This window comes from Camelus bactrianus, chromosome 22, assembly GCF_048773025.1.
Source record: "Camelus bactrianus isolate YW-2024 breed Bactrian camel chromosome 22, ASM4877302v1, whole genome shotgun sequence".
NCBI classification, from domain to species: domain Eukaryota; kingdom Metazoa; phylum Chordata; class Mammalia; order Artiodactyla; family Camelidae; genus Camelus; species Camelus bactrianus.
This window is the reverse complement of record NC_133560.1, coordinates 22,264,570-22,289,316: the sequence shown is the minus strand read 5'-3', so window position 1 is coordinate 22,289,316 and position 24,747 is coordinate 22,264,570. Positions and strand designations below refer to the sequence as shown.

The following is a 24,747-nucleotide window of genomic DNA, read 5'->3' as shown; positions in this document are numbered from 1 at the left end:
AATCTCACCTGGATGGTCCACCTTCCCTGGTCTCCCCGTGGCGACTCTCGCCCCCTGCAGTCCATTGTACACACTGCAGCCAGAGCAACTTAATGAAAATGCCAATCTTGTCCAAGTTCACCATTTCATGGCTTACCACTGCTCTTCTTATTCCCAGGCGTCTTCAGTTTCCATCTTCCTGGTTTTGCATCCTGCCTTAGGTCCTTTACATCTGCTTTCACTCCTGCCTTGAAGCCACTAGACTCCAGCTCTACATGATTTATGTTGCCTTCGCTTCTGCAAGGATCACTTTCCTGGTTCCCCTCCCTACTGGGTGGAGCCCAGGGGTTCTAAACCTGGGTACTACTGACATTTGAGGCAAGATCATACTTCTGTGTGTGGTGGTGACTGCCTTGTATATTACTGTAGGATGTTGAACAGCATTCCTGGCCTTGACCCACTGAATGCCAGTGGTACCCTTCCTGTCCCCAGTTGCGATGATCAAAAACATCTTGAGACTCCTCGGGGAGGAGTAGAAATCACTCCCAGTTAAAGATTACTGATCTAGGTTAAACCCCACTGAACTCTCTCCTCTCCACAGCAACTGTACAGATCCGCTAACTTTGAGCAAGACAGTGACATTTACTCAGTGTAATTCACAATGAGCTAATCTCTTGACACATATCATCCCATTTAGCCCTCAACCACATCATAAGCAGACAGCAGAGGCTCCAAACCTAACTCCTGCATGGAACTAGGATCCAGCCCAAGCTCTGGTTCCAGCATCCACTCTCTTGACCAGCTCACTATAACCCTACCCACCCATGAGTCTCTGATGCCAAGCATCCTAAGTCCTTGTGGATAAACTGAGCAGAAGATCCCCAATCTCTGAGGAGAAGTTCAGGGATTGTTTCCTCTGAGACCAGCTCTGCTGCAGCTTGTCTTCCAGACTCACTTACTCAACCAATGGCTACTGTACCTCTGTTGGATTCCAGGACCTCTCAGTCCCCAGGTGTCCTGTTTCCAGGGCTTTGGGGCTGTTGCCTCAAATGTGTCTCTCAGCTGTGGAGGAGGATCATGCTTTCTCAGGGAGCACACAGCAGGAACACCATCAGCAGGTTTATACCAGACTCTCTGACTTCCAGGCGTGATCCCCAGAGAACCTTGTTAGAGCAAATACAATTAGCTCATCTTCCCTACTGGAGCCTTTGAGTCTAGCACCCTTGTGGGAAGTAGTTTTGTCCTAAGAGTATTGCCTTTCTTTAGATCTGTCCATCTTGGTTGATAGAAGAATAGCAAGATACTCAATATTTCCCATGAAGAAGCTTTTAAATGTTATTCCTAGTAATAGCTGCAATATATTAAGCATTTGTAATGTGACTGGAGCTGTGCTGAGTACGCAATATTCTGTAATTCTTAGAAAAGCCTGATGAGGAAGGTAATAGAGAATGTCACTGGTCCATTATTCACCCAGCTTGAAGTGGTAGATCTAGGATTCAAATCTATGTAGTTTGGCTCCAGGGATAAACTAATGAACACAAATGACTCTGAGCACACCTAAAGAGATATTTATCCCTTTAAAAGGCTGAAGAATATTGCATTGTATTTATACATCTTAATTTGTTTATCCATTCATCTGTTGATGGACATTTGTGTCATTTCCACCTTTTGGTTATTGTGGATAATGCTTCTGTGAATATTCATGTAGAAATGTTTGTCTGAGTCCCTGTTTTCAATTCTTTTTGTATATATCCAAAATGGAATTTCTGGGTCATATAGTAACTCTATGTCACTTTTGAGGAACTGCCTGTTTTTCGTAGTGGCTGCACTGTTTTGCATTCCTACCAGCAATGTATAATGTTCTGGTATAGCACTGAAATGTCCAGATAAGGCAAGCAACAACCCATCTCCCCTTCCTCCCAGCCCATGGTGATCACCCTTCTACTCTCTGCTTCTATGAATTTTACTATGTTAGATTCCTCATAGAAGGGAAACTAAATAGTGTATTTGGACTGTATTTGGACTGAGGGTCCACTTGGTCTGAATGGCATTCCTGTAAACAACTAGTGTCCTTCTGTGCCCAGCTTATTTCACTTAACATAATGTCCTCAAGGTTCATCCACATTCTCTCATATGGAAGGATTTCCTTCTTTTTAAAAAATTATTTATTTATGTATTTCTTTATTTAGTTTTTTGAGGGGGTAATTATTTTATTTATTTATTTATTTATTTATTTATTTATTTATTTATTTATTTATTTATTTATTTATTTATCTTCCACCAATGAAATTAGGTGATGCTCAGCCATCTTCATATCTTGTATCCTGGGCCCCGTGCTGAGCTAGGAAGGGTAATGTGTGAGGCTTATGGAAGCAGGACAATGTAGTCTGTGTTTCCTTCCAAAGGTTAAGAAGAGTCTCCCAGAATACTGCTGTGGGGTTTGAGCAGCTCAGACTCCAGAACGAGCTGCTGCTATGGCTGAAAACAGGTCCAGTGTCCAGGAAGAGCTTGGAGAGATGCAGCCCAGTCTTCCAACAAGGCTTCATGAAGCTGGTGAGATGAAAGCCAGAGCCAGGAGCTCTTTCAAACACTCACAAAGGCTAATTCTGATTTATGTCTCAGCTCTGAACAGGAGGAGAGGGTGGTGGAAACTGAGGGTCCACTTGGTCTGAATGGCATTCCTGTAAACAACTAGTACACGCCCTTTAGGGGACAATACCTATGTGGTGTTGGGCTGGGTCTGTACCTAGGAGTATAATTGCTGAGTCATAAGAGAAATCTATGTACATCTTGAATAGATACTGCCAAAACGTTTTCCAAAGCGGTTAAACCAAAGAGTTGGTTTCAAGCACAGGCAGCATGGTCAGATTCTTGTTTGTAGGGATCTCTTTCTGACTGCTGTGAGAGGAGCAGGCAGCTGAGGGTAGGGATGGGTGTGGGGAGACCCAGGAAGTCGTGGGGAGAGGTTGGGGGAGGTAGGTGAGGGCATCCAGGACTGAGATGAGTGGTCAGATTTGAGGCTGATTACAGAGGTGGAACAGACAGTGTTGCTGAATACATATGACATCAAATGTATGGTTTCTTTCTACACCAAGGATCAGTTCTCCAACTCTCTGGGCACCAACTCGGTGTCCTACAATTCAACTCTGACCCTAATTATCTGGAGGCGGTGTCAGATTGCACAAGTAAAGGGCTCAGGCCCACAAGACTGCCCCCACTTCAGACACCAGTCACAGGTATTGGGTGCCTGTGGTAGCTACATTTCTGTCCTAACTGGCTACCATTTGGAAGTTTCTACAACCCAACCTCCCCTCCTCCTGCCCCTTCAAGTTCTATGCTTTGCTAAAATGACTCATAGACTTCAGGGAAGTGCTTTAATTGTTATTGTTACCAAATCTGCTTCTCTATGCCCAGTAAAGCTAGTCTACTGACAGCAAGTTGTGGTGAAGAAAAGTGCAGCGTTAATTGCAGGGCACCAAGCAAGGAGTCCCAGAAGTTTGTGTTCAAAATATCTGAGCTCCCTGAAGGCTTTTAGTGAAAGGTTTTGAAGACAGGGTGAAGGAGGGGGGTTGTGGAGTGCATGATCAGCTTCTGGACAGTCTTCTGATTCGTTGGTGTTGAGATAATCAGGAGTCAGCATCATCAGCCTTCTGATTCCAACTGGTCTGGGGTCTACCTGCTTGTGGGCAGCATACAGTTCACTTATTTCACCTGTGGGGGTTTCAGTATCTGCAAAACAGCTCAAAGGGTATGGCTCAGCATATTATCTACAGCCCTTGAGGAGGAACTAAAGGTCTTTGACTTTGTTTAATAGCAAACCTATTTTTTTTTCTTGCTTGATTGTTTCTCGTTCTGTATTTTCTCACTTCTCTGATTAAATTTACTCTTTGGAACTAGGGAAGCAAAAGTTTTTCTACAGACAAGAGGCAGGTGAAGACATGGCAGAGGGGAGGGGTCTGCTGCAGGAAGTCCCCACGAGGTCTTACTTGATTAGACTATTACCAACTTATTATAAAAGATACATTTCAGGAACAAATGGAAGGGATGCATAGGGCATGGGTTAGAGGAAGGAGTAAGGAGCTTACATGCCCTTTTGGGATGCATCACTCTCCAAACAACTTCATGTGTTCACCCACCTAGAAGTTCTCCAAATCCTGTTGTAATCCTGTTGTTTGGGGGAGTTTCTATAAAGATTCCATCACAAAGCCACGATTGATTAAATCATTGGCTATGGGTGATTAGCTCAATCTCCAACCTCTTTCCTTTACGTGGAGGTCTAGGGAGTGTGGCTGTAAGTTCCAAACCTTTATCATGCCTTGGTCTTTCTGTAGACCTGCCCCCATCCTGATGCTACCTAGAAGCTCCCAGCCAATAGTCAACTCATCAGCGTAATAGACACTTTTATCACTCCTGGAATACGAAGCTCAGTTTCTGGAGCTGCGTCAGGAGATAGGGACAAAGACTGAGCTATCAAATATTTATATTTTATCACAGGGAAGCATATGGTAATGTCAAACTTTCTGGCTTGCACCCCACAACAACAGGGATCTGGTAGAACTTAACCAAGAAGAGGTGAGGCTTTCCATTTGGGTAGAAGAATTTGAGCACTTACATTACCCAAGAGACACCATTCTTCCAGACTCAGCTGCAAATTACCCTTATTCTGGGATGCCTTCCCACTGCCCTTACCCAAGGGGTCAGCCCTGGACTCCCACTCTGGGCTCCTCCAGCTCCTGCCTTCCCTCTGACAATACCTTGAACCTAAGGGGTTGAGGGCATCTGTATCCAGCCCTGTGTCCCACAAGACTGGGAGCTTCTAAGCCCTTAACAGGGGCTGGTGTCTCTCTGGGCAGATAGAAGCAGCAGGGAGTCATTGTTGCATGTGAATAGTTAGAGGAAGAAGTAGAAACTGCAGATCCCAGAAGGCCCCCTGAGGTCCCTCCCAGCCTCTCTAGGATCTGAAAACCATACTTTCCAGTTGGTTCCTAGAGAGGCTGTTGGGATCAGCCTGTTGGAGCCTGCAGCAGGGATAAAGGACACTGTATCAGATCCAAGAAGCACTAGGTCTGACCCCACACCTGCCTGTGGCCGCTGCTGACAGCAGCAAGCAGGAGAGATTCTTCTGCCCTCTGCTGCTGGCTGTTTCATGGAAGAGGCACCCCAGGCAGGGGAGCACCAGGAGAGAGAGGGTAGGAAGGCAGAGTTGTACAGCTGTGGGTGGGTAGCACTGCCCAGCCTGGCGATGGGGTCTGGGCTGGGGCAACGGGTAGTAAGAGTGGATCTCAGCTTTGTTGGGAGACTGCCTGGGGTCTTCTTAGGTTGCTCACTCTGGGTCCATAGTTTTCATACTCCACCCCTCACCCCAAAATGCTCTTTGCAGCTTCTATATCAGTGGTTCTCAGCCGAGGGCAATTCTGCACCACAGTGGACATTTGGACATGTCTTGATCATTTTAGGTTTCCCTGACTCATTTCGGGGAAGGGATGCTACAGGCATCTGGTAGGTTGAGACCAGAGATTCTGCCAAACATTATACCATGAAAAAGAGAGCCAAAGAATGATCTTGCCCCATATGTCACCAGTGCTGAGCTTGAGAAATCATGCTCTAGGTGTGTTTTGTCTTAGCCGCTGGGTCCTGGTCTGGGGCAAATGTGGCCACTGCTAACCTGGAGCGGAGGCTCTGAGGAAGACAGAGTGTGAACTGGGTGCACTCTGGTGATGTGTGGGATGTTTGTTCAGTACGTGTGTGGGGCCATCCTCCGTGAGACCAGAGGATACAGAATTCTGTCCACTTGCTAGGGAGATGGGAGAGCGCTGCCTCAAGAATCACGGACATCCCACCAAGCAGGAGGTGGGAAGGTAGGCTGGAAGGGTGAGGAGAGGGCTGGAGAAGAGAGTGGAGGTTGGATCAGCCTCCTGGGGGGAAGCTGCATTGTGTGCTTACCAGAGGTACTATGTGCCCCATCTCGGTCAGAGATCATGAGTTTAAACTGAGGCCAGCTGGTGTCATCTGGAACAGAAGGAAGGCACTAAATCAGATCAGAACAAGGAGCATAACCTCAATGTCAGAGATATTTATTTGGCAAACTCTCAGCCCTTTACAGGAATCCTCATGGATCCACTGAAGGCAGCTCTCTGTGTAACCCCATTTTCAGTTGGGGTGAGGAGGCTCAGCGCTTACAAGCCATTTGGATTTGAACCTTGGGTGTGATGACTGCATACTTTATGTATGTTGCAGAAAATTCTCTCTGGAAGCCAGAGTGGTTAGGGGGCATAGAAGGTGACATGGGAGGAGCCTGGGGCAGTGGTCCAGGAGAGAGGAGATGGAGCCATATGGATGTTGAGAAGCAAAAGCCAGAAACTGTTAATTTGGGAAGAAAAATGCTGAGATGAGGGAGAGATGAGGCATAAAAAGCAGTTGATGCCAGTGTCTTAGTTTCTGGGTGGGGTGTTTCGGTGTTCATAAGATTTGTTTTTCAGGTCATAAATGCAACCTTCCTCTCTCCAAAGAGCATCCTCAGTCCTGCAAATGTCCTCACTGTCCTGGAGATCTGTGTCCTCCAAGTTCCAGGCTGACCCCTACTGTGGAGAGTACTTAGAGGCAATGCAATGGGTGCAACTATGAGGGGGCCCTGTTTCAGAGACAAGGAGTTCAGGAGCTCTGGGCAGCAGTTTGGCTCAAGTTATTCATAAGAATATAGTTTTAATTTTATGAAGGACTTCAGATGCAGAGGTTTGAGTCAATGACATTTCCAGTTTGCAACTTTTGCTCATCATTGGTTTGCACAAGGTCCTTCTCTTGTTTCATAAATATGTTCCCTTTCTTTCACCTCATTTCCTTTTTGTTCTTACAGTCATTTAAAATACTTCATGTGTACTCTTAGATCTGTATGTGTTTTTGCACATTATGTATTATTTCTATATGCATATGTTTTAAAATTTATTTTTAGTTTTTAAAATTAATGGGCATTAATTTATTAGAGAAGTTTTAGATTTAGAAAAACTGATCAGATAATACAGAAGGTTCCCACTTACGTCTTCTCCCTGCACACAATTTCCTCTATGATTTATATGTTGCATTGTGTGGTACATGTGTTATAACTGATGAGTCAATACAGATGCATTGTAATTAACTGAAGTCCAAGTTTTCATTAAGCTCCACTCTTTGTGTGGTACATTCTATTGGTTTTGATGAATGTGTAATGACATGTATCTGCCGTTCCAGGTTTTTACAGGCTGGTTTCATGTGCCATATTTTTAAGGTGCCGTATTTTTCTTTTTTCAGCCAGTATTATTGAAAAACTTCATTTACACTGCTATGTGTACATCTAACACTTGTCTGTGGCTCCAGTGTTGCATCCATCCCCTCTTACCTATGCTCTCCCCGATCGTGACAAGCAGGCTTTTCCAGTTTCCCCACTACAGCAATGCTACGTGGAACATCCTCTTCTGTTCTCCCCTATAAATAGGTTTAAGTCGAGATAATATTTAGGACCCAATTTGCTGGTGTACAGAGCATGCATATTCTGAATTCTCACGATTCTACATTCTCAACAGCAGTATAAGAAAATTCTTTCAGCCCATAGTCCAATCAAGATGGCATTTTCTAATTTTTGGAATTGAATACATATACAATAAAATTCCATTACTGTTTTCTATTCTACCCCCACACTTTCCTTGCCCTTTTTACTGAGCATCTTTTCATTTGCCTGGGTAACTTCTTCTGTCAACTCTCTGCTCATATCGTTTGCTCATATCTGTATTAAGGTTTCTGCTTCTTGTTTATTCTTCTAGACAGTGTTCCTTTGTCACTTTTACACAATGCAAATTATTTTCCCCCAACTTTCTATCTACCTGATAATGTGGAACAAAATTAGTGCTGATGTTTTCATGCCTTCTAAAAATCACCTTAACTTTTGTGCTTTTAAAAATCCACAGAATAATTTTCTTACACTTTCTCCTATTAGCTTTATAGTTTATATTTCCTATTTATGTCCTGGAACAAATGGTTTTCACCTTTGCATGTGCTCTTGGGCAGAAATTCAGATTGATCTTGCTTCATAAAATGAACACTTTTCCCACCACAAAGAGGTAAACAATCCATTTTCTCCCTTTGACTTGCCCTGCCACCTTTATCATATATTAGGCATTGAATAATGAAGGGATACTCTCTGAGACGGCCAGTCAATTTTAATCAGTGTCTATGTCTATTCCATTTTCACACTTTAAAAGAATGACCATGACTCTATAATATGTCTCACTACCTGGGAGTGCACGGCTTTCCTGTCTACTTCATTTTTGTAAGATTAGCATACTTTTGTACTGACTTTATTTTCAGAAGGAGATTGTATCAAGTTCACAGCCAATACACTGGAATCGTAGCTGCAGTTGCACTGATGGTATAATTCACAGAAGAGCTGACACCATTACACCGTGAGCTCAACTCATCCGAAATCGTAGACTATTTTAATATATTCAGGTCACCTTCTACATTTTTATTAGTGGTTAAAATTGTTGTCTTTGGAGGTCGTGAATTGTTTGGTTACCTCCTCGTATTCTATAATAGGGGTTTTCAAAGTGTGATATGAGGGCACTCGGGGTCCTGGAGATGCGTTCTTGGGGGTCCATCAGGTCCTTACTTTTCCGGTTACACGTGTGGATGTGTTTTCATCATGCACTTCAGTTAAAGCAACATAACACCACTGACTAAATGAAGAAGCAGGTGTGAGCTTAGTTTATCTCCTATCGAGGCAAACATCAGGCATATTTGTGAAAATGTAAGACAAGGCCACTCTTCTCACTCAATGTTTTCTGAAAATGTAGTTACTCCCATATAAATGTGTTTCTAATATGAATATGTAATAGGTTTATTATTATTCTTTTAATTATACCAATTACTAAATACTTTTAAAGAACCTCAGTTTTAATTTCTAATATGATTTTAAAAAAGTGATAGTTACAAACCCGCTCAAACAAAAGCCCTGTAGGGGGCTCAAAAGTTTTTGAGTGTAAAATGATCCTGAAGCCAAAATGCTTGAGAGCTGTTTCTGTATAGTTTGGGCCATTATTGGAAATGTTATCTTACTTGTACTTAAATTCTGTATTTTGAGTGATTATTACTGGTGTAATAGTGTGAGAAATACTGTGAGAAATACTATGAGTTTCAGAGGCTGACCCTGCCTTCTACAGTACTGTGCCCTCTTGTTCTGACATATCACATCTTGATTCTTTTATCTTTCTAGGTAGATGCTCCAGTCTCTTCCCTTCCAATCCTTATATAACTTAGTCCTTTTCTTTCCTTGTAGCACCGCTCATGACTTCCAGCTCCATGTCAAAGAACAGCAGAGACAGTGAGTAACCTTGGTTTGTTCCTAATCGTAAAATAATGCGAGTACACTTCCCCTCTCAGATACTATGTGCTGGTTTTGTAGTATATATTCTTTGAGTAGCTAAGAAAGTCCCCTTTGATTTCATGTTGCAAAAAGGCTTTTTTAAAAATCATAAATAGGTGTACCTATATCAAGTCATTGTCTTATATACCTAAAACTGACACAGTGTTATATGTCACATTACATAAAATTTAAAAAATCATAAAAAGTAGTTGAATTTTGGAAAATATCTTCTTTCCTTGATCAAAAGAATTCTATGATCTTTCTTGGTTAGTTTGTTGATGTGATGAATCACATGACAGGTTATCTGATGCTGCCCCGTCTTGTCACTCTTGGGCTAAACAAACACCACTTGATCATAAAATACTATTGTAACCATTTTATTTGACTAGACGATGCCTTTTAATGGATTTTAAAATCTGCGTGGATAGGTAAAGCCCATAATTTGTCTTTTCTTACCTAGTTTTAATACCAAGACTGCATTACCTCAGTGAAATGAGTTGGGCAGTTTCAGATATTTTTCTGTTTTTTGTTTTTGAAGAACATGTGTAAGATATTCATCAACTGTTCGTTACAAATTTAGGAGCACTCACCACAAATTCACTGGGGCTGATGATTATAAAAGAGAAGGTCTTTAACCACTTCAATTTCTCTAAAACTTTTTAAAATATCCAGGGTTTCTATTTGTTCCTTTACCAGTTATGAAATTTTACATGTTTCTGATGATTTAGTCATTTCACTTAGTGTTTCATATTTCTTCATTTATATTTTTCTTACTCTTTTTAGTAATTTAAAAATATCATTTATTTCTCTAATTGTTTCCATGTTTTAATGTTATATTTTCTTGGCATCTTGTCCTTGTTTCTATCTTATTAATTTTTTATAATTGCTGATTTTTGTTGTATTAAGCACAATTTTTCTGGGTAAAATTTCTTGATATATATATTTAAAGCAGTATGTTCCCCAACATAGAACTGTTTTAGCTTAAAAACTTGACATTTGATGCTTAAATGATTTAATTATAAGTATTTCTTTATTCATTTTATGATTTAATCTTTTTTAAAACTTTTTTTAATGAGTAATACTCATTTTACAATGCTGTGTCAAAGATTTACTCTTGAAATAAAGTATTATTTAGCACTATATTGAGTTTCCAACTTATGGAATTTGGAATTCTTTCTCTATTGATTTCCAACTTTTGTATACTGTAATCTATATAATATATATATATTATATATATATTTATAAATATATATATATACACACACATACACTTCGAAGTGGATGGGGAATTTCTCTGAGTCCAAAACAAGGTCAAATTTTGTTAAACCCCTCTTTCTGGTTGAAAAAAAAAATGTTTGATCTCTGGAGAGGAGCCCAATTATATCCAGGAGCTAATGTCTGAATATTATTAATTGCATTATAACTGATAATTCCCAAATTACATTTCTGAATTCTGTTAAAATTTGTAATTTCAAGTTTTTAGCCAGTTTATCTAGTATTGATTTAGCTATTCCTATCTCATATCTGTTTCACAGAAGTGGTGTTCTTTATTTATTACTAATAATCTAGGGTATATTGTTCTATAGGTTAATTATATTCATACAGGTTCTACAATGTTCCAATAATCTTCATAAAATGGTCTTCTTTGTCTCTTGTTGTGTGCATGTGTGTGTACATTTTAAATTTCAATATGCATTTAAACTAGTAATATTTTCCTTCAAAGCCAAAATAATAAGATCACACTTAAAATTAACAACTAGATTAAGAATAATCTCTTCATATTATTTTAACTCATCATTCACTCATACCACAATCAAAATCTTATCTGTTTCCTTAAAACTACCTTACAACTAGCTTATCTAAATATCTGATAACCAATATTGCACATGGTTGTTATGTCCCTTGAATTCCTCTTCACCCTCTTCTTCATCCTGACTTGCTGAGACCAGACCAGTTGTTCTATAGAACATTTCGCCTTCTGGATTTTCTAATTGCTTCTTCATGGTGTCATTTAGCTTGTTCCTCCGTCCTGCATATTATCACACTTTGGTGCTCAGCTGTGGCCTATGGGCACATTTGTATAGCCAGATCATATAGTATGGAGGTCTTTAATTGCCATTTAATCTATGTTAGAGCCTCTGATTTAACTGCAGTGACTTCATCCTATTTCTGATCTCACCAGATGCAGCATCCTTGTCTGGTCAGAACTATAGCACAGTGTCTGAATTCATCCTCATCGGCTTCTCCACCTTCCCTCAGCATCTCCTGCCTGCCTTCTTCCTGCTGTACCTGCTCATGTACCTGTTCACACTTCTGGGCAACCTGCTCATCATGGCCACCATCTGGAGGGAGCGCAGCCTCCACACGCCCATGTACCTCTTCCTGTGCGCCCTCTCCATCTCCGAGATTCTGTTCACTGTTGCTGTCACCCCTCGAATGCTGGTCGACATGCTCTCCACCCACCGCTCCATCTCCTTCGTGGCCTGTGCCAGCCAGATGTTCTTCTCCTTCACGTTTGGCTTCACCCACTCCTTCCTGCTCATGATCATGGGCTATGACCGCTACGTGGCCATCTGCCACCCCCTGCACTACAACGTGCTCATGAGCACACGTGACTGTGCCCGTCTCGTGTCCTGGTCCTGGGCTGGTGGCTCAGTCATGGGGATGATGTTGACACTGATAGTTTTTCATCTCACCTTCTGTGGGTCTAATGAGATCCACCACTTTGTCTGCCATGTGCTTTCTCTCTTGAAGTTGGCCTGTGAGAAGGAGACATTGTATGTCACCATGGGTGTCATCCTGGTTTGTGTCACAGCCCTGATGGGGTGCTTATTCCTCATCTTCCTCTCCTATGTCTTCATCGTGGCCGCCATCTTGAGGATCCCCTCAGCTGAGGGCCGGCACAAGACCTTCTCCACATGTGTGTCCCACCTCACCATAGTGATTGTGCACTACGGTTTTGCCTCCATCATCTACCTCAAGCCCAAGGGCTCCCATTCCATGGACAGTAACACTCTGATGGCCACCACCTATACAGTCTTCACCCCCTTTCTTAGCCCGATCATCTTCAGCCTCAGGAATAAGGAGCTGAAGAATGCCATGAAGAGAACCTTCCACAGAACATTCTGTCCCTCAAGCTCCTGATGGTGGCATGGAAATGTGACAGATGATTTGGGTTTAATAATGTCTGTGTCCATAGAGCTCTTGTGGTGATTCAAGTATTTGAAAATACCTCCACTCCATAAGAGTTAGATGTGTACTAGATATTTGCTTTTCTCCAACTTGCTTTCCCCTCTTGCATAGGCCCAAGTCATCAAAGTCTCTAATTTATACCCAATGAGATGAATTCTATCACATTATCTGTGCCTTAGAATGCATTATCTATCTATAGGCAGGTGGAGAGCATCACAGGGAAGTGTCAGGCCCCTGATGCACATGATTCTTCTTGAATGGACTAGCACAAGAAGGCTTTGTTCCCCCACCCCTCAAAATAAAAATAAACAAAATAACAAGGATAGTAACAAGTGCCACTAGAATTGAGTCTTTATTTATAAAGTACTGTGCCTAATGTTTTATTATTATTATATTTTAATTACAACAAATGTGCAAAAGAAAATAAAGTACTTGTCTTAGAGAAAATGGTGTGTTCTTTATAGTTTTGTGCTAGGTTTTGGAGCTATAGACCGTAAGACATGTTTTTCTGTTGAGCTGAACTGGGTGAAGAATGTTAGAATGCAAAGTGTAGAGGGAGCAAGAGGGAGAGAGAGAGACAGAGAGAGAGAGACAGAGTGCTAGGTTAGTAGGAATAAAGTCCTATAGAGAGACCTGATCATTTAATTGATTATTTAATTGATCATTTAAAAAATATATGGGGCAGAATCTGGGCAAGATGGGAGGAAGGAGAAGGAGGTTGGTACTAAGGCAATATGCATATGAGGATGGGGAAGAAGGGAAGATGATGGAGGTAAGAAGGGGAAGAGGGAAGAAAAAAAGGGAGGAGAGAGAAAGGGAAGAGGGGGTCAGTGCTTAGGTAAGAACACAGGCATGTAAAAGTGTGCTGCTGACATCTTTTTCTTTTGTTTTGCTTGGGGGGGGCGATAATTAGGTTTACTTATTTATTTATTTATTCTAGAGGAAATACTGGGGAAGGAACCCAGGACCTCATGCATGCTAAGCACACACTCTACCACTTGAGCTAAACCCTCCCCCGCTGCTGCTGACATCTTATTGAAATCCCTTTTCATTTTTCCCACACATAATTTTCAATAAAACATCCATTTTTATTACTGTGTTAAAGTTGCAGCTGTTTGGGGAGTGAGTTGAAAGGCAGAGTGCTATCTCAATATGGAACAGAGAGAGGTCAGAGATGGTCCCTTCATATGAAGATGAGAAGTGTTGGCAGAGGTCACACAAATGCGAATGGAGGGAGTCACAGGGAGGTTTATGTCTATCTGACTCCCACACTGGTGTTTGAGAATATATGTCACTGAGGATCCAGGAAGGGAGCCCTTTGTGGCATGTCAACTATTAACCCAAAGGTGAGGTCAAATATCTGAGTTGGAGGCAGAAGTGGTTTTATAAAGATAAACCCATAGTCACCAGTCATCTCATTAGCATAAAAAGACACTCTTTTCAGAGGGTCAGGAACCAAGGACACCACCGAAAGACCAAATTTTTTTATGTTTGTTTTATGTTACATCTTATCACAGGGAGGCATATGCAAATGTCAGACTGTCTCCTTGGATTACCAGGACCATACGAATAGAGCAGAATTTGGGAAGAGAGGTGGGGCTGTCTAGTTTGGCCAGAAGACATATTGCACATTAGAAACCAGTCCCCAAGACCCAGTCCCAAATGACTCTTATTCTGAAAAGCCATCCAGCCCTGGAATCTCACTCTAGGCTCCCCCAGCTCCTGCATTCCCTCTGACCTTATCCCTACACCCCAAGGGACTAAGGGCATCTATTTCAAGCCCTGTCCTCCAACCCCACCCCCTAGACTGGGAGCTCCTCAGACTTCAGCAAGGGCTGGGTTCTTTCTGGGAAGAGGTGACATCAGAGACCTTTGTTGTGTGTGGATAGTTGGAGGAAGGAGTAGAGGCTGCAAGTTCCCAAAGGACCCTTGAGGTCCCTCCCAGCCTCTCCAGACCCTGAGGACAGATATTCTAGGTTGCTGTCTTGGAGAGGCCCTAGGGAGCAGCCTGCTGGAAGCCCGCAGCAGGGATAAAGCACACAGGGTGAGTTCTAGGAGCCCCTAGGTCCAATCGCACACTTGCCTGTGGGTACCGCTGACAGCATCCAGCAGGAGAGCTTCTTCTGCCCTTTCCTGCTGGGCACTTCATGGAAGAGGCAGGCCAGGGAGAGGGGAACCAGGACAGAGAGGGTAGGAAGGAAGTACCATACGGTTGTGGGCAGCACCGCCAAGCCTGGGGATGGGGTCAGGGCTGGGGAGAAGGGCCAGAAGAGAGGATCTCAGGCTTGGGAGGCTGCTGGGGGTCTTCTCTGTTTACCCCTTCTGACTTCCAGGTTCCCACCAAGCCTAGGTGCCCTTTGCAGCTTGTGCGTCAGGGATTCTTAACCTGGGGTCATTCTGCCCCACAGTGGATGTTTGGACGTGTCTGGAGGCAGTTTTCCATGTCATGATTGTGGGAGGGAGGGGATGCTACAGACATCTGGTGGCTGATGCCAGGGATGCTGTTAAATATTGTACAAACATGTGTTAGCATGGTACATTTGTTCCAACTGATGAACCATTATGGACATTATTATTATTGTTGTTGTTATTATATAGATACACACTACTATATAAAAAATACATATATTATTATTATTACTGAAGTCCATAGCTTACCTTCTGGCTCACTGTTTGTGCTGTAATTTCTATGGATTTTAACCAATTTTTAATGATATGGTATGAATTTGCTGGTGTAGTTTGGATCTTCACCATTTTGCATTCTCACCAGCAATGCAAGAGGATTCCTTTCTCCCCATTGGCACATCAAGAAGGCAATTCTAACCTGGGGAATTGAATACATATGCAGTAAAATTTCATTGCTTTATTCATCTCCCCAACTTTTTTTTTTTTTGAGCATCCTTTCATTTGCCTGAGTAAATCCTTCTGTGACTTTTCTGCTCATATCCTTCATTCACAACTGTATTGAGGGTCCTATTTCTCCTTGTTCATTCTCGAGAGTGTTCTCTTGTCGGTTTTACACACTGCAAATGATCTTGTCCCAGTTTTCCATCTGCCTGTTAACTTTATTAAGGATATCTTTGGAGAACAGAAATTCTCCTTTTCTTCCATTTTTAATTGAAGTATAGTCAGTTTACAATGTTGTGTCAATTTCTGGTGTACAGCGTCATGTTTCAGTCATACGGATACATACATATATTCCTTTTCATATTCTTTTTCATTATAGGTTACTACAGGATATTGAATATAGTTCCCTGAGCTATATAGGATCAACTTGTTTATCTAGCCTAAGTATAGTAGTTAGCAGGAACAGAAATTCTTAACGTTGACGTTTTCATGTCTTTTAAAAATCAGCTTAACGTTTATGCTTTAGAAGTTTGGTTTAGGAAGTCCTTCTCCACTACTAAGATCCACAAAGTAATTCTCTTTCACTTTCTCCTGTTAACTTTATACTTTGTTTCACATTTATGTCTTGAATCCATCTGGATTCCACCTTTGCATGTGGTCTTTGGCAGAAATTCGGATTTACTTTGCTTCATAAAATGAACAGTTTTCCTACCACAAACTGGGAAACAATGCGTCTTTTCCTTTATTTGTGCTGCCACCTTTATCATATATTACATTATGAATAATAATGGGATATTTTCGGAGATATCCAGTCAGTTTAATGGATGTGTATGTCTGTTCCTGGTTCACATTTTTAAAAATGACTACGACTCTAGAATGTGCCATAATCCCTGGGAAGACAAATCTGTCCTGCTCACAATAATAATGATAAGATGAGTATCATTGTGCACTGACTTTTTTTCAGAGGAAATTTAGGACAGTTACTAAATTTACAGTCCACTCACTGGAGTCCTAAATGCAATTGTACTGATGGTATAATTTGGGGGAAGAAGTGACACCATTATCATATTAGATCATCCCATCCAGGAAAGTAAACAGTTTCCACATGTATTCAGATCATCCTCTACATTTTTATCATTGGCTAACATTTTTGTCTTTGGAGGTATTGCATGTTTGTTGTTGAATCCTAGATATTTTATAACAAAGGTTTTCAAAATATAATATGAGGACCCCTGGGATTCCCTGAGACCATTTCTGAGGGTCCACCAGGTCCCTACCTTGGCAGTACACGTGAGGATATATTTTTGTCACATGCGTTAAGTAAAACGACATACTGCCACGGACTGACAAAGAATCAGACACAGCATTAAGTTGTCTACCACCAGGCCAGACGAGGAACGTACTTGCGAAAATGTAGAACAGGACCACTATTATCACTACTTATTATTTGAAAATGTGATTACTTTCCTTAAAATGTCACTATATTAAAATGTAATAGATTCATTGTTGTTCTTTTAGATACACTAATACAAATCCTTTAAAAGATTCTCAGGTTCGATTTCTAAAATGGGAAAGATTGATAGTTCTGACCCCCGTCAAACAAAAGCCCTTTGGGAACTCAGTGTTTTATTGTAAGAGGATCCTAAGAGCAAATGGTTGAGGGCTTTTACTTCATAGTCTGTGTCACTCTTAAGAGTCTTCGCCTGCTTAACTTCAGTTCTATGTTTTGAGAGATAATTGCTGGTGTAATACCATGAGAAATACTATGTTTTGGGGAAGTCGGTTTGCCTTCCGCAGCTTTGTGCTTCTTTTTGTTCTAACATATTACATCTTGATTCTTTCACCCTCTCTAGGTACGTGACCATGTTTCTTCCCTTCCAACCTTATATACCTTCTCTTTTCCTTTCCTTAGAGCACTGCTCATGGCTTTCAGTTCAGTTTTAAAGAACAGCCTAGACAGTAAGTAACCTTGGAGTCTTGATCCTAAAATAATGCATCAAAAGTTCCCCATTAGTAAGCTACCTGCTAGTTTTGTAGCACATATTCTTTTTTAAGGTTTTTTAAAACTGAAGTATGGTTGATTTACAATATTATATTAGTTTCTGGTGTACAGCATAGTGATTCAGTATTTTTACAAATTATACTCCATTCAAGGTTATTACAAGATAGTAGCTGTAACTCCCTGTGCTATACAATACATCTTTGCTGCTCATCTATTTTATACATAGTAGTTTGTATCTCTTAATCCCATACCCTGAATTTTCCTGTTCCCTATCTTCCTTCCCTTTGGTAACCGCTAGTTGTTTTCTATATTGTGAGTCTGTTTCTGTTTTGCATATACACTCGTTTGCACTGTTTTACAGATTCCACATATGCGTGATATCATACAGTATTTATCTTTGTCTATTTCACTAGCATAATATTCTCTAGGTCCGTCCACGTTGCTGCAAATTGAAGAATTTTTATTCTTTTTTATGGCTGAATACTATATATACCACATCTTCTTAAGCCAATCATCCTTCTGCTGATGGGCACTTGGGTTGCTTTCAAATCTTGGTTATTGTAAATAGTACTGCTATGATCACTGAGGTGCATGTATCTTTTCAAATTAGTGTTTTCATTTCTACCAAATAAGTACCCAGGAGTGGAACTGCTGGATGATATGGTAGCTCTATTTTGAATTTTTTTGAGGAACTTCCATACTGTTTTTCATAGTGGCTGCATCAATTTACATTCCCACCAGCACTGTACAAGTGTTCCCTTTTCTCCACATCATCTCCACCATTTTTCATTTATAGACTTTTTGATGATAGCCATTCTGACAGGTATGAGGTGGTGTCTCACTGTTGTTACGATTTGCATTTCTCTAATAATTAACAGTGTTGAGCATCTTTTCATGTTCCTGTTAGCCATTTGTATGTCTTCTTTGGAAAAATGTCTATTCTTGTCTTCTGCACATTTTTGATAGATTGTTTTCTGAAATCGAGTTCTATGAGCTGTTTATATATTTTGGATATTAACTCCTTGTTGGTCATAATCTTTGCAAACATTTTCTCCCATTCCATAGGTTCTTTTTTTGTTTTGTTGATGGTTTCCTTCTCTATGTAAATGATTTTAAGATTAATTAGATTCCATTTATTTCTGTGTTTATTTCTTTTGCTTTAGGAGGCAGATCCAAAAAAATATTGCTACAATTTATGTCGGACTGTTCTGCCTGTGCTTTCTTCTAGGAGTTTCATGGTTTTAGGTCTTACATTTAACTCTTTAATCCATCTGGAGTTTATTTTTGAATATATTGTGAGGAAATGTACTAATCTCATTTTTTACATGCAGCTGTCCAGTTTTCCCAGCACCACTTGTTGAAGAGATTGTCTTTTCTCCATTGTATATTCTTGCTTCTTTTGTAGTAGATTATTTGAATATAGGTGCATGCGTTTATTTCTGCACTCTCTGTTCTGTTCCATTGATCTATGTGTCTGTTTTTGTGCCATAATCAATAGTATATATTCTTCACTTAGTTAAGAAAGTCCCCTTCCGTAACATGTTGCAAAGAGTTTTTTTTAGAAAGCGTAATAGTTGTACATCTATCATATCATTATGTTGCAGGTATAAAACTAAAATAATATTGCACACCAATTTCTAAAATCATAAATAGGACGTGAATTTTAAAAATTATATTCTTGCCTTAATTGAAATAATTATATGGTTTCTCTGTTTTAGTGTATTCACTTGATGAGTCACGATAGGTTTTCTGATGCTGAACCATCCATGTCATTTATGAGAGAAACAAAAGCCACTTGCTTATAATATACCATTTTTGAAAAACCATTGGGTTTTACTAGGTTATGTCTTCTTATGACTTTAAAAATCTGCATGGATAGTGAGAAATATATACAAGATCTTGTGTTAGCTCACAGCGAAAAAAAATGTGACAATGAATATATGTATGTCATGTATAACTGAAAAATTGTGCTCTACACTGGAATTTGACACAACATTGTAAAATGACTATAACTCAATAAAAAAAATGTTAAAAAAAAATCTGCACGGACAGATGAAATGGTGGGCCCGTAATTTTCTTTTCTTATTAACAATTTACCTGGTTTAAAATCAAGATTGCATTAAGCTAATGAAATGAAGTGCGCAGATTTCATATGCTTATTCTGGTAAGAAGTATTATCATTTATTCCATCTCACTGATGAAGATTGTGAGACTCAGACAAGTTAAGCAAATAGTTATATAGTATGGAGGTCTTTAATTGCCATTTAATCTATGTTAGAGCCTCTGATTTAACTGCAGTGACTTCATCCTATTTCTGATCTCACCAGATGCAGCATCCTTGTCTGGTCAGAACTATAGCACAGTGTCTGAATTCATCCTCATCGGCTTCTCCACCTTCCCTCAGCATCTCCTGCCTGCCTTCTTCCTGCTGTACCTGCTCATGTACCTGTTCACACTCCTGGGCAACCTGCTCATCATGGCCACCATCTGGAGCGAGCACAGCCTCCACACCCCCATGTACCTCTTCCTGTGCGCCCTCTCCATCTCCGAGATTCTGTTCACTGTTGCCGTCACCCCTCGAATGCTGGTCGACATGCTCTCCATCCACCACTCCATCTCCTTCACTGCCTGTGCCAGCCAGATGTTCTTCTCCTTCACGTTTGGTTACACCCACTCCTTCCTGCTCATGATCATGGGCTATGACCGCTACGTGGCCATCTGCCACCCTCTGCGCTACAACATGCTCATGAGCCCTGGTGGTTGTGCTCGTCTTGTGTCCTGGTCCTGGGCTGGTGGCTCAGTCGTGGGAATGATGTTGACATTGACAGTTTTTCATCTCACCTTCTGTGGGTCTAATGAGATCCACCATTTTGCCTGTCATGTGCTTGCCCTCTTGAAGTTGGCCTGTGGGAAGGAGACATCATCTGTCACCATGAGTGTGATCCTGGTTTGTGTCACAGCCCTACTGGGGTGTTTATTCCTCATCGTCCTCTCCTATGTCTTCATCGTGGCCGCCATCTTGAGGATCCCCTCTGCCGAGGGCCGGCACAAGACCTTCTCCACATGTGTATCCCACCTCACCATAGTGATTGTGCACTATGGTTTTGCCTCCATCATCTACCTCAAGCCCAAGGGCCCCCGTTCCATGGACAGTAACACTCTGATGGCCACCACCTATACAGTCTTCACCCCCTTTCTTAGCCCAATCATTTTCAGCCTCAGGAATAAGGAGCTGAAGAATTCCATAAAGAGAAGCTTCTACAGAACATTCTGTCCCCTAAGCTACTAATGGCCAGTTTGATGGTGGAGAAATATGATAGAAGGGCTGGAGATAATAACATTTGTCTCCATAGAACTATGGTAAGGCTTCAGTTGTGTTAAAATACCTACACTTCATAGGAGTTTGATGCATACTAGCTATTTGTTTTTCCTCAGTTTGTTTGCCACCCCTTTGCCATCATGATCTCTCACGTATGACCCAGTGTGATGAACTCCATCTTATTATCTATGCTCTAGAATTTACTTTATCTATGGGCAGGTGGGAGCATCATGTGAATGAGTTTTGGCCTTGATGCCCATGGTTCTTTCTGAATGGAGAAGCAAGAGAAGACTTCATTTTCCCCTCCCCTCACCAATATAAGATTAAAATGACATAAAATTATAATAAAACCCACCAAGAATTGAGAATTTTCTACATATCAAGCATTGTGTCCAGTGTTTTATAATTATCCTTTTAGTTATAACAAATGTAAAAAGTAATAAGCTATCTGTCTCCAAGGAAATCATTTGCTAATTATAAGGTTGTTTGCATATGAGATATGAGAAAGAAGAAGTAGAAAGGAAGATAAGGGAGGGGAAATAAAAGAGAAACAGAAAGAGTGATTTGAAGGAGAGAAAGAGAGACACCAAGAGAGATGAGGGACTGGGAGAAGGAAGAGGGACCAGTGCTTAGGTAAGAACATAGACATATTAAAGGGTGTTGTTATCTCACATCTTATGGAAATCTTTTCCCCTTTTCCCACATATAACTTTCAATGAAACATCAATTTCTCATTACTGTGTTAAAGCTGCACTAATTTGGGGAGTGTGTTGAAGGGCAGAGTGCTGTTTCAAGATGGCACAGAGAGAGATCAGAGGTTACCTACCTATGGGTACCTTCATTATGCAGATGGGAAATGTAGGTGGAGGTCACATAACATGTGAATAAATGGAGTCCCATGGACCTTTATGTCTGTCTGACTCCTATGCTGGTTTTTGGAATATATGAGTGATGATCCAGGACGTGGGTCCTCTGTGGAGTGTAAATTGCTAACTCAAAGTTGAGGCCAAATAATTGAGCTGGAGGCAGAGATATTTTATAAGGATAAACTCACAGCCACCAGTCATCTCATTAGCCTACAAAAGGCCCTCTTATCAGGGAGTCAGGAACCAAGGGCAATACCAAAAGACCAAATACTTATGTTTTATTATATACCACAGGGAGGCATGTGTGCATGTCAGACTGTCTGGCTGGATCACCAGGACCATGGGAGTTAGGGTAGAATTTGATTGGGAATAGAGGTGAGGCTATCCAATTGGCCAGAAGACACTGAACACTTATATTGCCCAAAAGAAACCAGTCTCTAAGACCCAGCTCCAAATTATCCTTGTCTGGGAAGTCCTCCAGCTGCTCTCAACCCAGGGAAGAGCCCTCAGTTCCCACTTGGGACCCCTCCAGCTCTCACCTTCCCTCTGACCCTGCCTTGACCCCAAGGTGATGAGGGCATCTGTGTCCAACTCAGTCTCTCCAGTAACTGGGAGCTCTGCAGCCCTCAGCATGGGCTTGAGTCTCTCTGGGCGAAGAGCGGCAGCAACAGTCTTTTTCTGTGTGGATAGCTGGGGGAGGGTTTAGAGGCAGCAGGTCCCTGAAAGCCCCTTGAGGTCCTTCCCAGCTTCTCTAGACCCTGAGGACGGATCTTTTAGGTTAGCATCTTGAAGATGCCCTTGGGAGCAGCCAGCAGGGAAGGATACAGCAGGGATAAAGCAGACTGTATCTGTTTTAGGAGGTTTCACCCCACACCCACCTGTGGGTACTGCTGACAGCATCAAGCAGGAGCGTTTCTTCTGCTCTCCTCTGCTGGCCACTTCATGGAAGAGCCAGGCCAGGGTGAGGGGGACCAGGAGGGAGAGGGTAGGAAGGAAGAATCCTGCAGCTGTGGGTAGTGCTGCCCAGCCTGGGAATGGGGTCAGGGCTGGGGAGAAGGGTAGTAAGAGAAGATCTCAACCTTCAATGCTGTCGGGGTCTTTTTAGTTTTCCCTTCTGGGTCTCTGGGTTCACCCAGCGTAGGTGCCCTTTGCTGCTTCTATGTCAGTTGTTCTCAGACCAGGGTCTCTGAAGGTATTTATGCTTCTAGTTAGTTCTCAGGTATTTTATAACAGGGGTTTTCAAAGTGTGATATGAGGACACTTGGGGGTCCCTGGGACCTTTTCTGGGGTGTCCACGAGGTCCTTACTCTTCCAATTACATATGAGGATATTTTTCATCATCCACGTCAACTACAACATGTAGCCACAGACTGAGTGAAGAAGCAGACATGAGCATTGTGTTGTCTTTACATTAGACGTATTTGCAAAAATGAAAAATGAAGCCACTCTTCTCAATAAAGGTTTTTTTGAAAATGTAGTTACTTTACTAAAAATGTTGCTTATATTAACGTATACTAGGTTTATTATTGTTCTTTTAAATGTACTAATGACTGAATATTTTCAAAGATTCTCAGTTTTAATTTCTAATATAGTAAAAAATTGATAGTTACAATCCACCCAGACAAAAACCTTTTAGGGACCTCAATAATGTTTGCGTGTAATGGGATCCCGAGGCCAAAATGCATGAGAGCTCTCTCTTTATAGTTTGTGTCGCTATTGGGGGTCCTAATTTTAACTCCAGTTATATACTCTGAATGATTATTACTGGTGCAATACTATGAGAAATACTGTGACTTTCAGAAGTTGATCTTACATTCGGCAGCCTTACGCTCTCTTATGGTTGTAGTTTATTCGTCTAATTCTTTTATCTTTTCTGGGTGGATGATCATTTTCTCTTCCCTTCCAATCTTTACACATGTTCTTTCTTTTTCTTTCCTTAGCACTGCTCATGACTTTCAGTTCCGTGTTAAAGAACAGCAGAGGCAGTGAGTATCCTTGGCTTGTTCCTGATCCTAAAATAATGCATCTAGTTTCCCAATTAGTATAATACTTGCCAGTTTTGTGGTATATGCTCTTTAACTAGCTAAGAAAGTTGCCTTCCCCGCATGTTACAAAGAGGCTTTTTTGAAAATCATGAGTAGGAGTTGAATTTTAGAAAATTATTCCTACCTTGGAGGAAATGCGTATATGATTTTTCTTTTTTAGTGTGTTCCTGTAAGGATTCACATGACAGGTTTTCTGATGCTAAACCATCCTTGTCATTCATGGGATAAACCAAAACTACGTGATCACAATGCACTGTTTTTAATTACCATAGAATTTTACTAGGTTATGTCTTATTACAGATTTTTAAAACCTGCATGTGTAGATCAAACGAACCCATAATTATTTTTTTCTTACAAATATTCTTACCTGGTGTTAGAATCAAGATTACATCAATTTAATGAAATGAGCTGGGCAACTTCATGTATTTTTCTGTTTGTTGAACAACATGTGTAAGATACTCAGCAGCTATTCCTTAGACGTTTAGGAGAGCTCACTTGCAAACTCACTGGGGCTGATGATTATAGAGAAGGAAGGTCTTTAACTAAAACTTTCAATTAAAAAATAACGTATTTGTGTATTTGGGACCCCTATTTTTTCTTGTGCCAGTTTTGGAATTTTATATTCTTCTAAGAATTCATTCATTTCATCTACAGTTTCATATTTGTCAATGTATTTTCTTACTATTTTTAAATTAATTTCAAATACCCATTATTGTTGCATTTATTCCCCAATTTTAATTTCATATTTGGTTATTGGTATCTTCTCCTTATTTCTCTCTATCTTATTAATCTTTTTCGATAACCTAATCTTAACTTTTTTTAAGCATGATTTTTTTCTGGATAAAATTGCTTGATAAATATATTTAAACTTGTGTATTTCCCTTCAATGTTATTTTAGCCTGATCTTCTAACATGAGATGCTTGAATTATTTAATTAGAAATATTTCTTAATTTATTTCATGATTAACCATTGAAAGAAAAGTTTATTTACTAAATTATTTTGCTTTTAAATATGTGGGGTTTGAAAAGCTATTCCTTATCCACTGAATTGTAATTTTAGTGCATTATAATATATATAATATTTATACTTTGGAATTGATGGAAGA

At 40.8% G+C, this 24,747-nt stretch overlaps 2 protein-coding genes across 2 annotated transcripts; both read left to right on the top strand.

The window, feature by feature from the left end:
* The first annotated feature begins 11,569 nt into the window (after nucleotides 1-11,569).
* Nucleotides 11,570-12,514, top strand: LOC105082661 (olfactory receptor 10H4-like). Its single transcript, XM_010972278.3, has one exon. The coding sequence runs from the start codon at nucleotides 11,666-11,668 to the stop codon at nucleotides 12,512-12,514; it is 849 nt and encodes a 282-aa protein (XP_010970580.3). The 5' UTR covers nucleotides 11,570-11,665.
* Nucleotides 12,515-19,755: 7,241 nt separating this feature from the next.
* LOC105082662 (olfactory receptor 10H3-like) lies at nucleotides 19,756-20,700 on the top strand. The gene has a single exon (XM_010972279.3). The coding sequence runs from the start codon at nucleotides 19,852-19,854 to the stop codon at nucleotides 20,698-20,700; it is 849 nt and encodes a 282-aa protein (XP_010970581.3). The 5' UTR covers nucleotides 19,756-19,851.
* Nucleotides 20,701-24,747: the final 4,047 nt, after the last annotated feature.